At 45.6% G+C, this 16,001-nt stretch overlaps 4 protein-coding genes across 4 annotated transcripts; 2 read left to right on the forward strand and 2 right to left on the reverse strand.

Annotated features, from left to right (window-relative positions):
- Positions 1-623: 623 nt before the first annotated feature.
- F5891DRAFT_980516 (uncharacterized protein) lies at positions 624-1,144 on the forward strand (the record flags this gene model as incomplete). The annotated part of the gene is made up of 2 exons (XM_041377011.1): positions 624-776; positions 827-1,144. The coding sequence occupies 2 exons, from the start codon at positions 624-626 to the stop codon at positions 1,142-1,144; spliced, it is 471 nt and encodes a 156-aa protein (XP_041225821.1).
- A 698-nt stretch (positions 1,145-1,842) lies between these two features.
- F5891DRAFT_1188950 (uncharacterized protein) lies at positions 1,843-3,336 on the forward strand (the record flags this gene model as incomplete). The annotated part of the gene is made up of 8 exons (XM_041367073.1): positions 1,843-1,900; positions 1,957-1,980; positions 2,027-2,100; positions 2,148-2,231; positions 2,286-2,357; positions 2,409-2,754; positions 2,801-3,090; positions 3,142-3,336. The coding sequence occupies 8 exons, from the start codon at positions 1,843-1,845 to the stop codon at positions 3,334-3,336; spliced, it is 1,143 nt and encodes a 380-aa protein (XP_041225822.1).
- A 1,465-nt stretch (positions 3,337-4,801) lies between these two features.
- Positions 4,802-5,523, reverse strand: F5891DRAFT_980518 (uncharacterized protein; the record flags this gene model as incomplete). The annotated part of the gene is made up of 2 exons (XM_041377012.1): positions 4,802-5,046; positions 5,094-5,523. The coding sequence occupies 2 exons, from the start codon at positions 5,521-5,523 to the stop codon at positions 4,802-4,804; spliced, it is 675 nt and encodes a 224-aa protein (XP_041225823.1).
- A 6,631-nt stretch (positions 5,524-12,154) lies between these two features.
- On the reverse strand, positions 12,155-12,908 carry F5891DRAFT_1128661 (uncharacterized protein; the record flags this gene model as incomplete). The annotated part of the gene is made up of 3 exons (XM_041364302.1): positions 12,155-12,378; positions 12,427-12,800; positions 12,850-12,908. The coding sequence occupies 3 exons, from the start codon at positions 12,906-12,908 to the stop codon at positions 12,155-12,157; spliced, it is 657 nt and encodes a 218-aa protein (XP_041225824.1).
- Positions 12,909-16,001: the final 3,093 nt, after the last annotated feature.

The following is a 16,001-nucleotide window of genomic DNA, read 5'->3' on the forward strand; positions in this document are numbered from 1 at the left end:
TTGAGTCAGTATTCATGGCACAGAATCAATGTGACATGGACTTTAAAAATAGGTGCTGACAATATTCATATTAAATCTTCTATATTCGTGCCGCTGCCAGATTCTGGTGGCAGACTTCAATGCAACAAACTTGGTGGGTTGCAATGTTTGAAATTCATTGTCAGTCACAATTGATTATAGCGTAGGTTTGTGGGGAGGAAGGGGCTATACGCAAATGTGTTGTGGAGTTGTGGGATGTGGTTGCAACCACACAATTGGTATTGTTCAGTGCCCAATTAGGCAAATACATAATTAAATCTTCTATATTAGTGCTGCCGCCAGAATCTGGCAGCAGACTTCAATGCAAAACACTTGGTGGATTGCAATGTTTGAAATTCATTGTCGGTCACAATTAATTATAGTGGAGGTTTGTGGGGACGAAGGGCCCATACACAAATGTGTTGTGGAGTTGTGGGATGTGGTCACAACCAAACGATTTGTATTGTTTGGTACCTGATTAGGCAAATACACATGACATAATCAGCCACGTCACACTGGTATTTATTACCATCACAATTCATCGCCACTCATCAGACTCTTGCTTGTTCATACTTTGTGCTTCTACATCAATTAACACATTCAATATGTCTTCTGTAACTAATACCACATGCACGACTGCCAACCAGACCTTCTGCAAGGCAGGAAAGCGCATGGAAGAACTCCTGCAGACAGCTTTGCAGTTGGATCCTACCAATCCTCGCAATATGCCAATTGTGGTGGACATGGCAAAAATGCTAGTAAGTTTGGTAATTCTTGCAAATAGTATATTCTCTCATGGTAATTCTAGTCACATGCATTTACGATGTTTGCAACACAAGCAAAGTCCATTCCACTGATTGTACTTTCTGCTGCCACAGAGTTGCAGGAACACTTGGACACATCCTTTTGCAAGGTCATCACAACTCCTGTTTGGACTAACATCTGCAGAGACAATCCTCGCAACACCCGGAGCCCCCTTTACCCACTAAGTGTTAGCTTTGCGCAACCTGCGCCGCCAGCAACTCCTCCTATTGCTGGTCCTTCGCAGTTTAGCGGTGCCCTTCCTCAGGAACCTGTGATGTCTGTTGAGAAGGGGCAAAGGCAAGGAAAAAGCAAACCCTGCTGATGAGTCTGCTGATGAGCGTGGTCGTCAACTGGAGTGTGGCAAATGTGCATGTTCACGCGCCACTAGCACCAGAAGTCGCAGCAGTGTGCCGAAGACTAAGTGTCAGCATGCAAAGTCTAAGGTCATTATCAGTGATAATGATGAAAGTGAGGTAGAAAATGCGAAGGTCGCTGTAGAGACTCATGCCTCTCATGGCATGATATGGCAGTTTTCACCAAGGAGTATACAGCACAAACTTGCAGCACCACTCTGTGTGCTATCCACAGCTATTCCTATATGAGGCGCAGCTTTCCACGTGCTTGAGCGCCCTATAGTGCCAGCCATCCAGAAGCATCCATCCACTGTCCACCAAGCCCTCTAGTGCGTATATTTCCATTTCTCTTATGAGCATATTGTTCCACCTTTATTTTTATCATGGACTCTCACTCATATATATCTTTACATACCTTACTCAGTAGTGCTTCGGCTCCGCATGACAGCGCTTAGGCACGCTATATAAGCACCAGCAGTACATACTATGAGGGAGCACACTTCATCCTACTCACTTACTAGTTACTACCCACTTACTACTTAGTAGAACATAGTAGAAATCTATTTGTCTACACTTCGCATCTCTCTTCTCTTGTCTTACATCATATCATCACTTAAGCAAACTCACTCTTACTCTATCGTTTCCGCATATGTGCGCGCACTTTCTCATGCTTCACGCTAATATGTGCGCGTGTTCCCACGCCTTGCGCGCACCTGCGCTTTCTCGTGCTTTGCTTTAGTAGCACACTTCTAGATCCTTGCTGCACTTGCTTCCCCTTTAGGGTCAAACGCACTTGTCGTCTCAAGTATGTATAGCAGACTAGGCAGCGCATGACCTTACAACATTTACAGATACAGTCAGGAGCCTCGTTTGTGCCTCACTGTATTGTTGTTTCTACATCGCCAAGGAAGCGGCACCAGTCAAAGTAAGTGTTGATATCTTTTCATGTACTTATGTTCTGACATGTGTTAGTCATCTTTGCCAGCAAGACTTCCTCCTGTGGTGAAAGGTTCCCGCCAATGCTGCAAGTCTGCCGCAAGTCAGCTTGAGGGCACAGTGACACCAAATCCTGCACCCAGGACAGGCCCGTGATACATCAAAGTCGACAAGTTGGATGAGAAGATGAATGAGATGAATGTAGGTCCTGCGCCGAAAATGGGGATTCCTTATGTTGTGATCCCGGTAAGTTGATATTTGATTCAATAGCCCAATTTACTTTCTAACATTTCCCAGCCTGCTCCCAAGATCATCAAGGCTGTCCCGAAGAATGCAGGCACTGCCACCTCCAGCTCCCCCAATGTCCTTGAGGAAGACGACCATACCAACCTGAGATCGCTGGTATGGGATCCAGGATGCAGTTCCTGTGTTCAAAGGCAGCTGGTCTGCCGCCAAGGATTCAACACCACCAGCGGCAAGTTGGCTGTTTGTGTATGCTACCACCGCTTGAAACATCACTGCGGCGGCAAGGGCTCAGCTCCTCTGCAGAGGGGTAAGAAATCTACAGCGACTGTCGCTCACTGCACAAGGTTGAAGTCCTGCCAGCGTCCATTACTGGTTCATGTTGCCGAAGTCACAAATGGTATGTGACTTTTCATTCTGCTGATCCATATCTTACAGACCAACAGAACTCCCGCACATGGACCCTGTAGCCACCATCACTCAAGGACCTGCAGCAGGTGACCAGGCTCACACCAATGTCACTATGAACACCGCCGATGCTATCCCAGCCACTTCCTCCGATTCTACCATCGCACTTCTTGCTGCTGCCACCAATGTCACTGTCACTTCCAGTCCTGCAGCTGACATGGATGCCACTACCACTGCGACTCCTGCCACCAAGGCCAGTACATCAGTCCTTTCCCTGACGGATGAGGTAGCAGCACTGAAGGCAATTGTGAGTTCTCTGCAGGAGAAGGTGAGCTCAGGTGAGCAACAAGTCATTGATGCCAACTGGTGACTTGCCGAGCAAGAGGCAACCTACACACTGCTCGCCAAGCAGATGGCAGAACTTCAACAGGAATTACTCCTGACATCTTCAGTTTGTTTGCCAGTGATCATTGGCAAGCACTGTGCCTCTCTAGTACCTATTTCTAATTCTGGCATTGATGCAGAGGATGCTCCAGCTGAGTCGGCATCCATAGCATCTACCACACATGAATGAGCTGTTACATAGTGATCTAGACTTGTATGTATTTGTAGTATTAGGATAATTGCAATGGACTATGGTAGTTAGATTTGTCATTTTGTACTTGTGAATACACTGATGTATTCCTCCTTCAGAATTAGTGCTGCCAGTGCATGGCTCAGAATGGCAATTGGATACTTGTATCATTTTGTGCTCACGCTGGTGAAGTGGTCTCCTTCATCCTGATGATATGCCAAGATTGAGGATTTTATTTCAGGCAAGGTGTTAAATGAATCCTGAATGTTGGCGAGCCCGTTGCCTGTGGTGGTGAGATGTCCCAGCAACCTAGGTACATGTGCAGGAGTGTGAACTATATTTGTCAGCAACACTGGTGTCCTGAGCTGCTTCATAAAGTAGCATTTTGTAGCTTCTAGATATGGTATTCTGTGCCCACCGAACAGTCACGTGAGATGGCATTGCAAATACCAGTGAGCCTATCATCGGCAATATATGTACTGGGAGACCTGTGATATGCAGTGTTGATCGTTTTCGTAATAGAGTCCCAGAAACCAGTGTCACTGACTCTGGCATATGTTAATATGACATTGTGTGAGCCAACCAACATGAAATATCTCAGCAGCATCCTGAGTCTTGTTATAGGATATATTATGAGGCCCACAGATCTTAGTATTAAGCCAAACAATCCGAGAGAAAAATGTCACCGCTCATGCCTATAGAATCCCATTTCGGCAGGGAGTATGGTTGGTGTTCTTGTTGATCGGCCAACTGTGGTCCTGTTACGACGTGTGTCGCGTGCGAACTGGGATAATCTAACAGCGACGATCACGACAGTGATACCTCGTGCTGAGAGTCCGAGGTCGGCTCCTACAGAAGAGCAGGAGTTGCGTACGTTCACGGAGGCGAACGATGATAGCGAGTTACAGACAGAAGGGTTCTCAAGTCCTTCCGAAGGTACGGATCTGATGTCGAGCAGGTAGCTTTAGCAGGACAAAGGTTTCGATGGTAAACCCAGTAGGATTAAAGTAAGGAACATCTACTTTAATCCGTCGACCTTATATAAGGCTACTCTATCGTATCTAAGCTCAGCCTGAAGCTGGGTTCTAAGTGCTTATCTATCGAGTCAGAGATACCATGCATGAGGTAGGCTTCTATCTATGATAAGGACCGCGAGGCGTCCTTCTATCAGTACATGAGGCAACACGAGGCTTGCCTTCTATCTTGATAACATATATAGGTCTTCTAGACCTATGTCGTCATATCATGTAAGCGATCCAGATCGCTTACCTAATCCGGCATCTTCCGGACTTCTCTTCTATTTCGTCATCTTTTCGTTATCTATCATCAAGGCCCAAGGGCCCGGGTATCGTATCGTATCGTTGCCGTGCGAGGTGGCAGAGGGCAGGTCGTGTAGCTGGGGGCTCACGTAGTGACTGTAACATTACCCCATTACTACGCACAAAGTCACCGACTTTGTATATCATCAAACATCTTCTTCCATCGTAGCGGCGGGTAGTGCAGGAATTGCTATCGTGGATGTAGAAGGTGCGGAGGGAGTTTCGGAGGCAAGGGAAAGTTCGGTGGGATGCCGAAGTTCTAGATCCGCAAGTGCCTTGTGGTTGTGCTCCCAATCTAAGAGAGCTTCGAAAAACTTCTCTTCATCGCTAAACTCTTGGAGTACGATGCGTCCGTTGAGTCGCGGGCAGTGGACCGACAGATGGTCAGGTCCTAGTTCATCGCAGATGCAACAAACATAATCTGGACATCTTCTGAACTGATGTCCGTATCCTCCGCAGCGCCTGCAGAGCGTGGTGCGGGTTCTTCTATAACGGGCTTCGCTTCGACTTTCTTTATCGCGAGGTCTGTGGTATCGGAGAAGTCGAGGGGGAGTAAGTGAAGCGCGAAGTTTCTGATCCGCCGTTGCAGATGAAGTATAGCAAGTCTACGAGTTGCTTCATCTAGGTCAACACGATTGGCTACATCTTCCAGCAGCTTCGTGGTTCGTATAATGCAGACGGTGAGGGAGGTACTCGCTGCAGTTCTGGCGTCTTGGTCACCAAGGATTTCGTCGATCGCTTGGGAGTACGCGGGGGTCAGGATAGCGGCTTCGTTGAACGCGCTATTTTCTGTCATTCTGAGGACTACTCCGTAGTCGGAGTCCTTCAGTGCATTCTTGATAGAGGCGTTATCGATGGAGTTCGTCATGATGATGATGATGGAGGTTCGTGGGAGAGATGTTCGAGGATCGAGAGGGTTTATAACCTTCTTCCAGATCAATCCAAGCTCCGTTTCAATCTAAACTTGTTATCGTTATCGTTATCTCTTATCGTCTTATCTAGCCATGAGGCTAACTCGTGTTCGAGATTCTTCTTCGCTATCAGAGGGAAAGTGCCGTGATAGGTACTATCATCCTTTATCTTTGTTGAAAGATCAGGTCGTCATCAGAGGGTGGTCGTCATTGCCATGATGGGTTCTAGAGGGTTCCATGGGCTTGCAGGAGTTTCCGTGGAGTTCGTCTCGTGATAGTTTAGCCTCGTTCCGGAGGTCTAGTCTTCTTATCTTCTGTAGAGATCTATTTCTAGATTCTTTATTCAGATGTCGAAGGTACGGGTCCGAGCGTGGGTGCCAAGGCTTGCAGGAGTTTCTTGGGGTCGTCCAGCAGGGAGGTCGTCTTCTATTACCCTTTGTTTACATACGTGGTCAACTCGGGTGGTCGAAGTGCAGTGATGTGAGGGGTCCCGAAGCTTGCAGGAGTTTTCCGGGGTTCGTCCTTGTTCATCGTCTAGTTTTACGTCATTACGGACAATCGTAGTTTAGGGTCATTCCGGACCTGCGATAGTTTTAGGTCATTCCGGACCAACGTGGAAGTTGGTCGAGTTCAGGATTCAGTGATCAGTGTTCGGGGTGGAGTAGGCGTGGAAAATAAGTAAAATGGAGGATTTCACCCCCTTACTAAGCCATTAGTCACCGACTAATCATATCCAATCAGAAGTCTAGGCCAGGGAGCGGGCCGTCGTCTTCGAAGTCGTTTCCTTCCATATCTACCATTCGCAGATCATGCGAAGAGGGTACGTTTTCGTCTTCATCCTCGTCATCCTCGGAGTTATCCATGTCAATAAATCTGACAAAACTCGGCCCGGCGTCTTCTTCTTCCTTTTTTATTTCATTCTGGCGATATGCTTCGTGGACTGAAGCGATTCGTTCGATGAAAATATCCTGGGCTTCTTGTAACACAGGAGGGAGTTCGGTATCAGAAGATAGCGTCATTGCTTCTTCGGGGTTGTGCGCGGGTGTCATGGAGAGGTTGAGGGAATTCGGCGGTTCATCGGCGGTTAAATACGCCGGTTCAGGGTCTTCCTCCATCGCGGACTCAGGACTTTCATAGAATCTGAGTTTCTTGGCGGTGGGAGGGTCTTCGATTCGGACTGCGCGTCCTTTTCCGAGAACGGATATCGGTTCTCCAGAAAATTCGAATCTCTGAGTTTTTTCTGGTTCAGGGGCCAGTCTGGGTGCCTTGGATACAGGCGGTTCTTCATTCATCATCGCACGTCCCTTCCCAAGGACTTGTGCGGGCTCTGCCGAGAATTCATATCGGGCAGGTGCGGGATCTTCATCAATCTTCATCGGCTGAACAGCCGGTACGATCGTCTTCTGTCTTGGCGGTTCGGGATAAATGTGGTCAGATATCAGCGCCGGTCTGGAAGTCTTCTTCTGAGTTGTCTCCGGATCAGTGGCCGGTTTCTTCTGTTCATATCTTCTTGCTGCAAGGTCAATTCTTGGCAGCGAATCTTTCTTCGTCACAGTTTTCGTGGGCTGTGGTACGGGTTCTGAAGTTTCGACGGGGATTCCGTCCTGTGGCTCTTCGTGGACCGGTGCAATTCGTGTCGTTCGGGCTAGTGGTACTGTGCCCGAAGAGAAGGTACGGGGAGTTGTCGGGGATACCGATCGTTTTCTCTTCTGTGTCACCTTCTTTTCTTCTTTCAGGAAGAGGGGCGTCTTGCCGTTCTTCTTCCGATCAGAATCTATCTCATTCTGCTTCTTTCGGGATTCTGCGGTACTTCTGAGAGTTACCGCGCCGGTTTTCCAGTTGATTGCGGGGTTCTGGCTTGTGAGCCAAGGTCGTCCAAGCAAGAACTTGTCTTTCGGACCAAGTTCGGCTAGGTAAAACCTTTCGGTCATTACCCTTTCGTCTATTTGGAAAGTAAGGTTGCAAAACCTTTCTATCGGCTTCGTTCCGAAGCAGGATCCGTCAGCGTTCGAGAATCTTAAAGGGTTCTCTAGCTGGTGCGTCGAGATGCGGTGCTGCGTGATTACGTCCTGGTTGACAAAGGACTCACACGCCCCAGAATCTACGATCATAGATGTCGTGATGGGGTTGCTTCTCGTTCTGGAGATCAGGGTGGCGTTCACCCGTATGTCCTCCTTAGCCCCGGCTTTCTTGATAGCGCGCAGGGGTTCTTCTTCGATCATCTTTCTCCGTGAGGTTCGGGTCCATTGAGGACAGCTCGCGGCTTTGTGTCCGATGACGTGGCACACAAAACATTTCTTCTCTCGCAAACAAAGGCGAGTCTCCTTCCCGGTCAGATGCGAGGCGGCGAAGGTGTTTCTGGTAGTTGCCATATTGGAGATGGGTTCTACGATCTTCGTGGTATCCTTTTCTTGGAGCTTTCCACAGTGACGGCGGTTCTTATATTCTTGCGACTGGTCAGGCCGGTACGATCAGGGTTCTAGATCAGGGATATGAAAATCCTTTCGGGATCTAGGTTCGGGGTTCTACGAGTGTCAGTAACGTTGACAGCAAGTGCAATCAGTTATCTTGTAGCCTGTGATGGAGGCGTACAGTAAAGGGACTTTAATCCTTTGTTACGACGTGTGTCGCGTGCGAACTGGGATAATCTAACAGCGACGATCACGACAGTGATACCTCGTGCTGAGAGTCCGAGGTCGGCTCCTACAGAAGAGCAGGAGTTGCGTACGTTCACGGAGGCGAACGATGATAGCGAGTTACAGACAGAAGGGTTCTCAAGTCCTTCCGAAGGTACGGATCTGATGTCGAGCAGGTAGCTTTAGCAGGACAAAGGTTTCGATGGTAAACCCAGTAGGATTAAAGTAAGGAACATCTACTTTAATCCGTCGACCTTATATAAGGCTACTCTATCGTATCTAAGCTCAGCCTGAAGCTGGGTTCTAAGTGCTTATCTATCGAGTCAGAGATACCATGCATGAGGTAGGCTTCTATCTATGATAAGGACCGCGAGGCGTCCTTCTATCAGTACATGAGGCAACACGAGGCTTGCCTTCTATCTTGATAACATATATAGGTCTTCTAGACCTATGTCGTCATATCATGTAAGCGATCCAGATCGCTTACCTAATCCGGCATCTTCCGGACTTCTCTTCTATTTCGTCATCTTTTCGTTATCTATCATCAAGGCCCAAGGGCCCGGGTATCGTATCGTATCGTTGCCGTGCGAGGTGGCAGAGGGCAGGTCGTGTAGCTGGGGGCTCACGTAGTGACTGTAACAGGTCCCGCACATTTGCCGATGCCAATCAACCCTCACTGGTAAGCATTCTCAAAATTTGTTCACCAATGCTATCTCCCAAGGCATACTTGCCAATGCTCATGGTTTATCGCTGGCACATATGTAAGGTTCATTCGCCGACATCATCTTCCAGGATGCTATCGCCGACGCCTATTGATTATCACCGGCACAGTGTTCTGGCTATTCCTTCATCGACCCAATTTTTCTCGCCAATGCCTTGGTAAGCATTCTCAAAATTCATTCACCAATGCTATCTCCCAAGGCATACTTGCCAATGCTCATGGTCTATCACTGGCACATACCTAAGATTCATTCGCCAACATCATCTTCCAGGATGCTATCGCTGACGCCTATTGATTATCGCCGGCACAGCATTCTGGCTATACCTTCACCGACCCATTTTTCTCGCCAACACTTATTGATCATCGCCGACACAGTATTCTGGCTATCCCTTCGCTGACACATTTTTCCAGCATACACTCGCCGATCATTATAGACCATGGGCCCACTCGAAATGGGTCAGGGCTAACTTCTCCATTCTGCTGTAGGCCCACTCTTCAATACAGTTGAGTATTAATCTGGCACCCATGGGCCCACTCCAAAACTCAGAGGCTCATCCACTGTGGGCCCAGCCCTGACTGTAGGGTACAATGCATTCACCGGCCCACCCGTGGCTATGGGATGACAATCTAATGTGGGCCCATGGTGGGTTGGCCCAACTCCTAAGGAGCATTGTCAAGGTGGGCTGGCTGACTCTATAGGGCCAAGCCACTGAAGGGACTCTTTGAATTTACGACAGCACACCATATGTGCAAACGAGTCTGAAAAGATTGAATATATGTGCTTCAATATGTGTTGCTCCAAATTGTCCTCAATGGGCTCAGATAAGAGCACTGCTGAACAAATACTAGGAAGGATGGACAAAATACCATCATGATGGTCGAAGTCAAATTCAGCCCTCATCTTGATTTCGATGAAGTGAATCTTGTAAAATGATAGTATAAGTGATGATTCATCTTAGAACATAAATTTAGACTTACCAGTATCTCAACTGGCAAATCCAAGTAGTCAAGGCGGGACATATGGTCCTTGTTGAGTTCTAGTGACAACATTTGACAGTAGTGTATAAGTGGGAGGGTGAAATGAAAGCATTGAAAGCTTGAGGCAACTTGTTTTTGAAATTTGGACTAGTGCATTATCTAATTATAGATACCACAAAGACTTATTACGCTCAATACCAATATCATTGAAAGTAATATGTCTGGGTAAGGATGCAAACTTCGAAATATATGTAGCCATATAGTAAAGTAAAGTATGTGCTATATGATGAAGTATGTATAATGGACAAAGATGCAAAATCTGCTTCTTGTTGGCAGCTGCCAATGAAGATGCAATACTTTCACCCATGGCTTGGGTGACCCACCAATAATCAGTGGTAGTATTGTGTTCTCATCAGTAGTGTGCCATGTCACACACCAATGTTGCCAATGAGGACACAATACTATCAGTATCCGAGTCATGGTGGTGGCACACTGCCAATGAGGACGCGATACTATCAACATTGGTGTGTGGTGGTGTGACACTGCCAATGAAGATGCGATAAAGTTTCATCCATGGCCCGGGTGATCTACCAACTTATTGATAGTATTGCATCCTATGTAATGGCACATTACCAATGAGGACACATTACTATCAGTATTGATGGTGGCACACTGCCAATAAGGACGCAAATACTGATAGTAATGTATCCTCATCAGTAGTGTGCCATTACATACCCATGACTTGGATACTGATAGCATTGTGTCCTCGTTGGCAGTGTGCCACTATCAATACTGATAGTAACACATCCTCATTGGCAACATTGGGTGTGGCATGGCACACTATCAATGAGAATGTGATACTACTGCTAATACTGATAGTAATGCGCCCTCATCGGTAGTGTGCCATTGCATACTCATGACTTGGATACTGATAGTATTGCATCCTCATTGGCAGTGTGCCACGATCAATACTGATAGTAACACGTCCTCATTGGCAACATTAGTGTATGGCATGGCACACTGTCGACAAGAACGCGATACTACCACTGATACTGATAATATTGTGTTCTCATTAGCAGTGCGCCACCACCAACTTGAATATTAGTAGTATCGCGTCCTCATTGGCAGTATGTCAAGGCTGAAAGTCTCTATAGACAAACTTCAATTACTGTCTATTAGCAAGTACATTGTAGTCCTGCTGCTGTACAAGGTGTGATATAGTATTTGCAAGTCTTGAAGCTTCATCATATAAGTCACCATTCTCATCATCATCGTCCTCATCATCCAAATCTACAATGAGAGCCTGCTTGTGTAGTGAGTGTGGTGGCAGTCCATTGTAGCCAGTCAGCTGAGAAGTTTTATATAGATGCATGTGATGGAAATTATTGATGTGATGCCATTCTGCACATTGTCTTTCCAACACTGCGAACAGCATCATTGAGCCCTCATCTTGCAAGGAATTAATTGTTGACAATATCTGCTGGTCCTTAAACTGAACCCATGCTCCAAGGCAACCTATTTCAACATCTAGCCAAGTGATTGCTTCATGGGAGCACAATACTTTGAAAAACTTGACTGCCATCTCTCAGTTTTCCAGTACAGCCCATGGTTTCATCATAAGATTGTGGTGAGAGTACTTTAAGAGATCAAATTCACCAAGAGATGCATATCCTATGACGTCAGTGTAATTGAGGGTGGGGTGTGGTGGAACTTGGAGTGGCACCAAGCTGTTGTACTTTTCAAGCGCTGTGCCAATAGCTCCAGATCATTGTGTGATGGCTTTAGAAATATATTTGTGCATTTTGTATCCTAGTGGAGACTTGAGATTGAAGATTCAAAATGACAATAAAACAAATAAATGTACCTGTGCTGGAGAGATTCACCTTAGACAGTTCAAACATGTGTTGCACCACTAGGCCCTCTATTTCTTCAACTACATGCACAATGTGTCATTGGCCTGAGTATTGATGTGCCTGTTGATATTGAGGGTCTGACGCCTCCCAGCATCTATTGATTTCATGGCAGCGTTCAAAATCTCCAACAACATTCATTTGTAAGTGAAGGTGTCATAATGCAGCAAGAAGGTTTGCTTCAGCAGTTCTGGAAGACTGACGAGCTTCAGAATTAAGACCCGACAATGATGTAAAACTTGCTGGGGTGTACATGAGAAATGGCACATCCATCATACTGCCATACATCACTCTAGAAGGATGATTAGCATATAGTTTAGTTTAGTGATCATAAAGCAGGTCACTAACTCTGCACGCTGGAGTTTTCCAGCTCTTCAATGTATGCTACTGCGATGGCATCTGACGGTGGTTCAAGGGCAAGGTTTGTAAGGAACTCAGATTCATCTTCTCTCCATTGCAGGAAGGCATCATCAGTCAAAGATTTGTGTGTCTTGAACTCATTGAGCAAAGGAGTGTATTCATCTATTATGCGAAGTGCTTGGACATAATTGTTGTGTAAGAAATTACCTTACAATGACTTAGCATAGCGCCGTAATTCAAATCTAAAACACTTACTCAACTCAAGATATTTGTCTTTGTCCCATTGGTCAAAATGCAGATCAAGATATTGAATCCAATAAAAGTATGAAGCATGCTGAATGAGCCCACAGGCACAGTTAGAACTTGAAAAAATTTGTTCACATGTTTTGAGATCTTCAATGCCAAAACCCTCAAGATACAAAGGGTGATGAGCCAGCTGACAGCGACGGTTATGAGCATAGCCATGAAATGCATTGATGGCAATGATAAGATTGGGTTCCTGAGCTTTGGTGCTGATTGAACTGGAGGCAACAGTTTTGCGTGAGGTACAGCCAATATCGTGACCCAGCCCCTGGTCTTTCCCACAGACGTCGAGCATGCAATTGATAGCAGCAAGACCATATTTTGCACTAATGTGAATTTTAATTGAAGTGTATTGAGACTTAAAGAAAAACTCACAGTTCTCCACTATGCTTCATCTCAGTAATACACTCTATGAACCCATGCCGGCAGGCCATGACAAAAATACCTGTTTGTTCAAACACCAAAACCTTATTTTCTTCAATGGACCTGGCAGCTGTCCAATTTTCTGTACAATTGTCATCCGGGTTACCCGAGTAGTCTATAGGTTGGCTCTGAACATCGGACTTGAGCTGTTCCACTGCAGCATCTGAGAGAAAGAAGTTGCTTGTGGAAATACAGGGTCTGTGGATCCAGAGCCATCAATACATTTCACTGAGTGATTTCCGTCCATGCTGTGCAATATTTGAGGGATGAGTTTGGGTTCGTCTGATTGCTGATTTGAATCAATATCAGTATGAAGTGCATGTGACGTGCTAAAAGATTACCTCAAATGTGCAAGACAGACATGTGCCATTCATGCGCCAGTTGATTGGATCCCTGCCAAGAGCACAGTCGACTTGTGAACAAATGTTGTGCAATATTTCAAGATAGATGTCGAAGGTGGTTGAGAATTGAGCCTGAAATTATGACGAGTATGTTACCTGCAAGTGGCCCATCAGTAACATGAATTGATCCAGCTGATATGTAGCTTACGTTGTGAAGAGCACACAAAACCTTAGTAATTGTTTGAATGTCAAATGAAGATTGGCAGCGGTGTATTTGATAGTATAGTTCCAAGCACTCAAGTCTGACAACAACAGTAGGCTGGACTGGGGAGCATCCAAGAAAACCATAGTGCAGTAGTGCTGCATTTGCCACCTCATCATGTTGTTGTTGGATGCATAAGCAAGGGGAAAAATCTATGAAACAAAGTGAGAAGGATAAACACCAGTTGTTCATGACCTACCCATTATGCCCACTCTGCTCACAGTGAAAGTGTGGTGACTAGGATCTTCAGCACAACAATTTTGAGGTTCATGTTTCCAGCGTAGATATGCTTCAACAAGAGTAGGTATCTGCTGTGTCCAAGCAGTGTTAGCAAGATAGTTATGCTGAGTACGAGTCCATTTGTCTTGCTGACAATTTGAAACAGCCCTGGTAGTAGTGTTAGCAAATATAATTCAAGAGTTAGGGCACTTACCATTGTGAAGCTGATGTTCGAAGAAACTCAGAGAACAATGGACCATCTACATTTTCTTTGCCATCATTATCTACCCATTGCTCTCCTGCATCTTCATTGTGGAACATTGATTCATCATGGTCATTGTCAACATAGTCAGGTCCTGCCTCAAGGTGGGCTTCTGCAAGCAGTGTTCACATATGCAGGCTGTTTTCTTCTATAGAAGTTGAGAGAAGGAGACAGTGAGTCATAAGCATGCACCTCTTATTTGTTCTGCTCGGCGCTGTTGTTCTGCCAAACACTCATACCTGATCTGTGTTAAGGAGGCAGTGCTGGTACATGTAGAGTGAGAGTTGTTGTTGAGAATGATCATCTTGACCTGCGAGGATGATGCAGTGACAGTGATGGTGGGGGAGAGAAGGTAGTGCCTGTTGGCGGTTAAGTCCCAATACTGAACAATAAAAATACTTACCATATACACATATAACTACATATATATCAAAATAAATGAAGTTGCAGAAAGAAACATTCAAAAATGGTTGAGTTTGAAGGGTATTTCATGCTCATCGTGCCCAGCAATGAGCATGAAGGTTTGAAGGACATGGGAAAAGGTGAGGAGGTGTCGGGAAGTAGTGACCATATGTTGCCAGCAGTAACTTCCGCTCTCAGCTTTGTCCGATAACTAATATTCTACCCATACCTAAGTTACTGCCAAGTGCTGCAGAACTCGCTAAAGTACCGCAGCATAGACTTTCCCCCCTAGTTAGTGACAAACATCGCATCACATGTTCATTACTAATTAGTAACACTAATGGTGTCACACAGGTGAGCCCACAAGGTGTACAAGGTGACCTTGTGCAGTTTGTACAAGCCTGTACAGCAGGGACTTATCTGTGGGATTGTGAGGCTTGTACAAACTTGTACAAGGGCCCACTAGTTTGCTGATGGAGCTTTTAGTGTGATTTTCATGACCTCAACAGTCTTAGCGACATGCTTGCGAGACAAATTTTGTACCAAATCTCTAGATTTCATTGTTGTGCACTCGGGAAATGGTATCCAATGAACCCAGAAGTGATCATAGGTTGGGTGAAGAGCTTGTTGTTGCAGGAAATTTCATCGAGTCAGAATGCAGCCTTATGAAAACAAGATACCAAGATAGCAGTCAAATTTCTCCAATTTTGTTGGCATGCCCTGGACACCATAAAATGGATCATCTTTCATTAAAGAATCATAGCATTTGGAGCAGTGGTTGTTGAGAAACAATTGTTTGATGCTATGTATTGAAAGGGCTGAAAAAGTGGTGTTTCAGCAGCTGTGCCAACTGTTTTGAAAATGGCAGTAATTACTCACATCTTTTCCTTCCTGTTTCATCACAAAAATTGCTCAGCCTAGACACTACCATACATAGGTATATCTGCAGTGTCAACACTGTCAACAATGTCAGGGTTAGGGTCTATTATGTCTAAGCAGACTTGGAACCTGAAATGTCTAATGGATGGAGCATGTACGACGTGTTCCAGGCAAATATATTCTTATCTCAATTAGATTATTCAGACATTGTAAATCACACAGAGATATTCAGTTTAAGTCAGATATTGATTATCATCATGAGAGTACAAAGTATTGCAAGGTGCTACAATGTAAGAAACCTGCTGCGCCAGCAGGATATCACTGAATGAGAGAATACTGAGCTAGCATCAAAGACAATGTAACAAGAGCACAACACCAAAAGTCCCAGTGCGAGAATGAGTGCAACAAGGCAAAGTCCAATTTGGAAATGGAGTGATTCGAGAAGCGGTCGCCGAGCCTCTCCAAAGTGGTTGCCGAGTGCTACCCTCTTCTGTGTTAAGGTTGAGCACAGCAAACTTCACATGTGTATGTCAGGCCCATTTGAGAGGTTATGGCGGTCAGAAAGATAAAAGACTAAGATGAAAACACATGTCTATGTGCTGGGACAATGTTGAGTGCTGTTGGTATGAGGACTATGGTTGGTACTGGGGGATACGCAGCAGAGGAATAGCATGATATGAATCCACCATTTGGAGTTGTTGATGCATTTTGCTTTGTCACTAGCTCATTCTGGCTGCCG

The sequence above is a fragment of the Suillus fuscotomentosus genome (genome assembly GCF_016647785.1).
Source record: "Suillus fuscotomentosus strain FC203 chromosome Unknown F5891scaffold_28, whole genome shotgun sequence".
Classification (NCBI taxonomy): Eukaryota; Fungi; Basidiomycota; class Agaricomycetes; order Boletales; family Suillaceae; genus Suillus; species Suillus fuscotomentosus.